Below are 8804 nucleotides of genomic sequence, written 5' to 3'. Positions count from 1 at the left end.
GGTATGTTTAATATGATTCCTCCTCTTCGTGACGTGTTCGTTAATGTCAGGTCATTGATTAACCTGTGAGATTAACTAAACTTTGGTCGATTCCAGAAATCATGGAGCCGACTCCGACTCTGCTTCATAACTTATGGGAATCGATTCAGTTGATAGTCAAGCACTAGGTAATTTTATAAACTTAAATAATAAAGAGGCGTACATTTGTTTTACCATCACATCAAATGCAAATTTTTGGGCCATATGGGGTCGAAGTAAATCCAACAAGTAGAGTCGACTCCCTGTTAATGTTAACATGGAATCGGATTTGACACCTTTAGGCATCGACTCTTACTGTCCTAGCGTTTTACCTGAACTTACCTGTCAGACTTTTTTTTCTCAGGTGTGTCGGTTAGTCGAACTTTTAGTTTTAAAGTGCAGAAATATTAATATGTAGATAGATTAATGGTAATCTTTTGTCTACAAAATCATTATTTTACGGATGACTATGCAGACTGTTCGTTTTGGTGGATTGAATTATGACCTTGATTGCGGGTATTGAAATCTCATGTTTCAGCTGAAGAGCGATGCCTTAAGAAATCACGTTTGCGGCTTAAGAAGTAAATATTCTTATGAGAAAGTGCTGAAGGTTTAGAATTAGAAATGTTGGGGGGTTTAGTGTTGTTCTCGGTGCTGTTCTCTGTTTCGGTGGCGTTTGATGTGGAGAGATGTAGAAATTTACCGGTTACGTTAAACATTGTGCTGCTGGAGGATGAAGATTCATTGTGGAGTTTGAAATATGTACAATACGCTGTACAACAGGCCATCGAGAGAGAAAACCAGGTCATGAATGCGTCAGGTGAGTACAATAATATCCAATAACATAAATAATTTGTGATTATTATTAGTATTCGTATTATTATTATTTTACATGTATTTTTACACATTGAAATTCTGTAAACACACCTGCTAGAATGTTTTACTTTTATGTTCAAGACCATACACACTGTAAACAATATAAGATCAGGACCCATCACCACAAGAACCAAGACAAAAACAAGACCTGTAATAGATAGATAGATGGATACTTTATTTATCCCAAAGGAAATTATTGGATAACATACACCCATACCAAAAGACTAAAACAAGAACAAGAATCCAAGACCAGTAACAATAACAACCAAGACCAGGATAAGACCAAGATCCATACTTGTAGGTTTGTAAACCAAGACCAAGACCTACATTAACTAGGACCAAACACATTACCAAGACCCATACCAACGAAATGTGAATGGAGACCAAGTCAAAGCAAAGATCTGTAACAACCAAGACCAAGACAAGACCGTACCAATATTAATGGAGACCAGGACAAGACTGTACCAATAAAATGTGAATGGAGACCAGGACAAGACTGTACCAACCCAGATATGAACAAGTCCCATATCAACCAAAACCAAGATCTGTACCAACTCATGTCAGCCAAGACCAAATCTAAACCAAGAACTGAGACCCAAGACATACAGACAAGATCCATTTTGGCAAACATGTGTTTTTACAGATTTTTTAAAAGATGCATTAATGTTTCAATTCTGTTTTCAGTATTTTTGCCTTAATATTTATGTATTTTTGTCTTGATATTGAAACAAATATGTTGCTCTTTTAATCAAGTGTCATTCAATGTACAAACGTTTCTACTAATTTACTGTTTTGTAGCTGTATTTGGCCATGTCAGCTATTTATTTGTTTCTTGATTAAAAGACGGTCTAACACGAAGTTATGTATTTATTTTAAAATTGTCCAATAAGTTATTTTCTTCATTTTCTAATCTATTGTAAAATCTATATTATTTAATAATTTTGCTTCAGACTGTTCAATAAGCACATGTATACATTTATTTATCTGTAAACAGGCTACTGTATTTATTAAATTATTTAGTTACTTTAAATAGTCAAAAAAGTATTTATTTATCTTTAAATTAACAGTCTAATGTATTTATTCATGTAGCTTCAGATGATCCAAAAATGTATCTATTATTTTTTCTCTGTAAGAATCAATTAAATCTATTAATTTAGTTTTAGATGGTCTATTAAGTATGTGAGTTATTTATTTGTTCCCCCATAAATGTAGTGTTTACTTCACCACTTTAACAAATCTTTGTATTCACTGTTTAATTATGACTTGGTTTTAGAAGATAAATGATTCCTTGCGCAGTGTATCACACAAACAGCATTAATGGTAATACCTTAAGCAATTAAAGTACTTTTTCACTGTTTTACAACCTTAATTCCAAACAAGTTAAGACAGTTAATAAAATGCAAATAAAACAGAGAGCAGTGATACATTCTAAAAAGTTGGGGCAGGGACAGTGTAAGACTGTGGAGTTTGTGGAATAAAAGTATTTCTCAACATGTAGTTGTGAATACATTTGAATTAGGAACTGGGAAGTGTATAAAGACAATATTAAATATCTGTAACCTTCGATCCTGAAGGCAAACTAGTGATCAGAACTTGCCACAATGCCACGTTGCCACTGATCTGCTCTCAGTTGCTTGAATTGTATTTGGTCAACACTGTGAGTCATTTTGAATAAGTGTCTGCTAACTAATGTAAAATCCCTTTGGCAGCACTGCATAAAAAACAACATGCTTATGTAACGAATATAATCACATGTGCCTGGGAACACCTCAGAAAACTCATTCTTAGTAAACACAATTCATTCAATGCATGTTTAATCCCTGCTATGTAAAGCAGAAACCATTTATCAACAACATCCAGAAAAGCTTTCGATTTGACAAGCACAGTTAGGATGTACTGACAGAGTGTGGAAACCTGATGTCCACCTATTAAATTGTTTTTGGAAATAATGACCAGACCATCATGTTTTCCTGGCCAAAGAAAAAAAGGAACATCTGAGTAGTTAGTGTCTGTCATGGTATGGGTATAGCATGGGTAACTTGCACATTTGTGAATGTATTATTAATGCTGGGGGTACATGTGCTTTTTAAAGCAACATATGCTTCTATCTGGATGATGTTTTCTTTAGAGACATCCCTGGTAGTTTTAGCAAGACAATGCTAAGCCACATTTTGCATGTGTTGCAACAGCGTTGCTTTGTAGTAGGAAAGTCCAGGTGCTAGGCTGGCCTGTCTGTAGTCAGGACCTGTCTTTAATTAAAATCTTGTGGTGCATTATAAAACTCAATACATGACAACAGAGAGCCTAGTTTGTTTATCAGCTGTAGTGTTATTTAAAGGAGGAATAGAAAAAAATCCACTTTCATAACTACAACAATTACAAACATTTGCAGTTGATTAAATGGAACATTAAAATTGTTGTCTTTGTCTCAGTATTTTTAATACAGGTCAAAGGGTATTTGAAAATTGTTACTGTATGTTTTATTAACATTTTCTACTGTTCCAGCTTTTGTTTAAAATTGGGTTTGTAATTACCGATACTTGGATACAAGATTATGAGTTTAAAATGTTATCTGGAATTTTCCATCAGTTGTAAAACAATCAGTGAGTCAGTCTCCTTTGTGTTGTTCTGAAATTAACCATATGGACTTTATCTGATTCAAAATAACTGTGCAGCCCTAATTACAGCCCTAAATGTTACTGTTTATTATGTGTGTAAAATGTTGATTTTTTTAACACAGGCCTGAACTTCACAATCAAGAGCTACTTCCGTGGGTTTAACACCACATATTATCGACGCCGAGGCTGTGGCAGCAGTACGTGTGAAGGAGTAGAGATCCTCAAATCACTGCATGTAAGTACCAGATATCTCAGTGTGTCTCCACTTACAGTTTAAAACAAACAACATGCAAAATAACATGACCCAGACAGAACCAATAAACTGGAGTCGTATGTATGTGTTTTTAAGGAAGCTTCTTTTTGAGTATGGCTTTAAATCTAACTCAGCATTGCTTACTTCTGCTTTTTGGGAGTTTTAGTGTGTGTGTAAGACTGAGTGAGTGTTTTTTAACCTTTACTGCAGTTACCTGATAACAAACACTTATTACCCACTTTATTGGGAACATCATTCCACCATTTCATTAAGACTTTGGTCCATGCTTACTCGATTGCATCACATAATTGTGCCAGTAAGAAATTGCTAACAACTTATCTCATAATAATCAATACTGTTGGCAGTAGCCTTAAAACGGTTTAGTATTTAAAATATTTTTATTTGTTTAGCACATTTTCATTTTCTACACAGCTTTTTTTCATAATTTTTATTTATTTATTAATTTAAGAATTCTTTAATTAATAAAACGTATTTATTATCTGGTTTGGAGTGTAACCAATATGAAAGTGTTCAGGTATCACCTTTTAGATTATCTGTACTGGCCAGATAATTATATCAATTTTAGTGGTTTTGATTACTTTAAAGCTAAACTAATTGATCCTAAAGAATGTCAGTACTAGTAGTGCATGGTAATGCAAAAAAATTCACCATGCTCACTGGCATTTCGTAGTATTTTTTCCAGCTTTGACCTTTATTTACAGAAACATCCTCCAATCTTTCAATGATAATTTGCACTGTAGAGGATGAAAAACCTAAAAACTCTGGTATTGCTCGTTATGAGACTTTGTTGTTAAATTGTTGTATTATTTGCTTACTAATATTTTAGTGACCCATCCTTGATTAAAAAGAACTAGGTATTTCCTGAATGCTCCTCTTTTTACCCCAGCATACATCCATTGAATATTTTAGATGTTTTTTATTATTGTTTTTCATTATAATTGTGTAAGCATGGAGCCATGCACGTGCAAGGTTGCGAGAAATGAAATCAAGTGCAAGATAATTAACCCATGCACAACAATACTGTGGCTAAAAGGCCACAAACAAAGAAAAAAAAACGCTAACTAAAATAATATGTGGTCACTATAACAAAAACAAAATAAAAATGAAACGAAAATGTGCAGCCCAAAGCAGAGAGGCAGTAAAGCAGATGGACATCAGAAAAGGCATGTGCTCATTTCACATGGGTATCAGTGACAATCCCCCATGAAGTAAATGGCCACTAGAAATGCCAGAAATTGTAGATTCAAGAGAAAAGATGAGTTACCAATCATGCCAGCTGCTCGATCCACCAGCTAGTGGCAACCCACAACTCTCTAGGAAGAAGCAAAGGTAGGAGCAAGCAGGACTGTGGTAAAGGCACAGGGCTAGAAATCAGAAGGTTACTGGTTCAAGCACCACCACTGCCATGTTGCCTCTGGGGCCACTAAACAAGGCCCTTAACCCTCAATTGCCTGATTTGAGAGTGGGTAAAACAGATTTGAGCTGGTTTGAACAGTTTGATAAGATGATCTCTTTTTAACTATAAAATAGCAGTACCAGGCCAAATAGTAGATGGAAGATGAGATGATTGTGTGACTGGCATCATTTTTGAATCATTTAAAAATTGTGACTACTTGACTTTGTACTGCAATAACTAACAATTAACTAACAATTATACCAATAATGTTATCAATTCCAAGTAAAGTAAATGAAGAAATGCAAGAAATTATAGATTCAAGGAAAAAAGATGAGTTACCATTCATGCCAGCTACTCAATCCACCCACAACTCTCTAGAAAGAAGCAAAGGCAGGAGCAAACAGGACTGTGGTTAAAGTACTGGGGTAGTAATCAGAAGGTTGTCGGTTCAAGCATCACCAATGCCATGTTGCCATTGTTGGACACCTAAACAAGGCCCAATTGCTTGATTTGTATTAAGTCATGATTGTATGTTGCTTTGGATAACATTAACATGCAGCAAATGTACAGGTCTAAATAAGTTTACAAATCACTGCTTTGTGATTTATTTCCATTTCACACAGTCTCAACTTCTCTCAAAATTGACGTTTGTAAGATAATAAATAAATAAATGAATTAATAAATTAGTAATAAAAAAATAAAATCATTCATGTCAACTTTTTATGTGACAGACCGAGCTGCTAGTTTACTTATTTACTTTTTAACATGATGTTAAATCTTTGTGTTTTGTATTGAGGTGTTTGTCTTTTTTAATTCCTTATATTCTTATTAATGTGTTTTATTTCTCCCAGAACACCAGCGAGGTCGGCTGTGTGATGCTCGGACCATCCTGCACATTTGCCACCTTCCAGCTGGTTGAGTGAGTACTCTGTCTCTTTTTCTCTGTTCTTTTAGTATTAAAATCAGTGATGGTGTCAAACAGCTCCCACAGAAAAACAGAGACTGTGTCTAAACTGCATCAGATCACCTTATTATCACGAAACAAAATAAGGTTATGGGTAGGGATGTAACGATGCACCACAAGATAGTTGAAAATCGGTGCACACGTGCCACGATTCGAATCGGTTATTCATGTAAGATACATAGTATCGAATCCAGCTCTGCCTTACCGGCTCGAGGCTAAGTGGCTACATGAACAACGATTGGCCGGTTGTTCAGTTGTGGGGCGGGACAAGGGCCCGGAATTGGGTTTCTCTCTGTCAGAATGGTGCAGTTATGACCTCTGCTGGCTGATTAGAGGCGCCTGCACAAGATATGAGGTAGGAATGCTCTTAGGGTGTGTCTCTCCACATGCAACGCTAGGTGGCGCAACACTCACTTTGGAAGAGATATGGGTTAGCTTCGATCCCCTCGGTCGGGGCAGGGTTCGGCATAGGCAGAGAGGAAGCATGATGCAAATTGCATAATCGGATGCGCTAAAGGGGGAGAAAAAGCACTTTAAACAGCAGAGGGCACTGGCGCTATTTACATCACCTGGTTGACGGCACTTCACAAAGTTGCCAGGTAGGGGGATTTTCCAGCCAAATTTATTTATGTGAGGATACTTTCTGTATTTGTATTATTCATTTATTTATATGATGTTGGATTTGTTTTAAATTTTCACAGTTTTTTCACACAATAACCATTATTTGGCATAGTTTGGACCTACCTCAGAAATAAAAGGGCATTCATTATTTACATAAATAAAAGATAAGCGCAAATACAGTATTTTATTTATTTTTTTAAGAGAAATAATAAAAGGAAACTTTGTCATAATTTGTCTTCAATTTCATTTGTTTAAAAAAATCGGGGGAAAATCGTATTGTGAACCTAGTATCGTGAATCGTATTGCATTGTGGGTAGAGTGTATCATTACATCCCTAGTTATGGGTACAATTCATCTAAACATGATACATTTACATTCCAAATAATTTACAATGTGCTATATAAAATGTTTTATATTCTTAAAACTTAAGCGTTATTAAGCATCAGATTGCCCACTAATATCAATGCATTAGTGTGAATCTGCATCTCCATGTCCACTTGGAGATGTTTATGTACCTTTGTTGTGACATTTGTTTCATTTTTACCACTACTTTATCCTGGTCTGGGTTACCTTGGGTCCGATTTATTGGGCAAAATGCAGGAAACACCCCAGATACCAGTCCATGACAGGGCACACACACTCAGGGAGACTAGGGAGACTCAGGGAGAACATACAAATGCCACACAAAAATTATTCTGGCCACTCTGCCAGACAATGAAACCCAGACCATTGATGCTGTGAGGCCACTGCGCTACTGAATGCGCCACAGTGCTGCCCTACATTTTTAAAATTTGCAAGATTTTTAAAATGGAAGTGCAAGATTGACTAACTGCTTGAGTCAGTGACAACAGTTTATAGACACTGTATTGATCTTTGATGGCCAAACAAAAGTTTAGTTTGTGGAGAATTGCTGTGTAGTCAGTTTACCGCCTATGTTCTCCTGCCTATGAGCTATGAATAGTGATGAAAATAATAAGCTCTGTGTTATAAGCTGCAGTAATCAAGTTATATTTCCACTTACTGTCTGTGGCTGTTTTTTAAAGCATTAGAGTGGATAAGCTGAACTAAGAGTGGTTAAATATAGACTGGTTTGAACAGTTTTATAAGATGCCTTGTTTTTAACTATAAAATAGCAGTACCAGGCCAAATAGTAGATGGCAGATGAGATGACTGTGTAAATGGCATAAGTTCAAGTCATTTAAATATTGTGACTACATAGGATTCTTACTGTAATAACTAAATATTAACTTTAACAATTGTAACAATAAGTGCTTGAGTACTGCAGCGGACTGTTACACCAACCCACATACACTATCGGCCAGCTGGGGGTTTATACAGACACAGTGACAGATTGCCACCCAGTCTAGGGTATTCCCACCTTGTGCCTAGTGTGTCCTCTGAATCTGGACCTGCTGCAATTCTGACCAGGATAAAGCACTTGATCTATCTATTTCCTTGGCTGCTCCCGTTAGGGGTCGCCGGCGGATCGTGATCCGCATTATTGATTTGGCACAGTTTTTACGCCGGATGCCCTTTCTGACACAACCATCCCTATTTATCCGGGCTGGGGATCGGCACTACAATGCACTGGGTTATGCATCCTAGCGGCTAGGTACCTATAGGACAATTCAGTGTCTCCAATTAGCCTGGCTGCATGTTTTTGGACTGTGGGAGGAAACCGGAGCACCCGGAGGAAACCCACGCAGACACGAAGAGAACATGCAAACCAACCTGGGGATCGAACCCAGGACCTTCTTAGCCACCGTGCCGCCCGATAAAGCACTTGATAAAAATAAAAAAAAGTTATAGATTGGGTAGTCAACCATTCAAAAAGTAAAATCATATAATGCTCGAACTGGATGAAAGCAGCAGCAGCATTGTGTTATTAGGTCTGTAAACTGAGCCAATAAAATACCTGGTGTTAATTACCCTCACAATAGCTAGCAAACCATCCAGCTTTACAGATATACAAGTACTCACTTTGCTATGCCTGTATGACATTAACACACTCATACAGCCTGACCAGATCTGCTAAAT

General features: G+C 36.6%; 1 protein-coding gene across 1 annotated transcript in view; it reads left to right on the top strand.

Moving 5' to 3' along the window:
• Positions 1–642: 642 nt before the first annotated feature.
• gucy2ca (guanylate cyclase 2Ca) overlaps positions 643–8804 on the top strand; it is a 48219-nt gene continuing 40057 nt past the window's right edge. Inside the window, exons 1-3 of the mRNA XM_062990874.1 lie at positions 643–838; positions 3635–3747; positions 6034–6101. Of these exons, the coding sequence (XP_062846944.1) occupies positions 643–838; positions 3635–3747; positions 6034–6101 (377 nt within the window). The remainder of the gene's footprint in view (positions 839–3634; positions 3748–6033; positions 6102–8804) is intronic.

The sequence above is a fragment of the Trichomycterus rosablanca genome, chromosome 2 (assembly GCF_030014385.1).
Source record: "Trichomycterus rosablanca isolate fTriRos1 chromosome 2, fTriRos1.hap1, whole genome shotgun sequence".
Classification (NCBI taxonomy): domain Eukaryota; kingdom Metazoa; phylum Chordata; class Actinopteri; order Siluriformes; family Trichomycteridae; genus Trichomycterus; species Trichomycterus rosablanca.
Note: the sequence above shows the minus strand (reverse complement) of the source record. Positions and strands in the feature narration are given on the sequence as shown.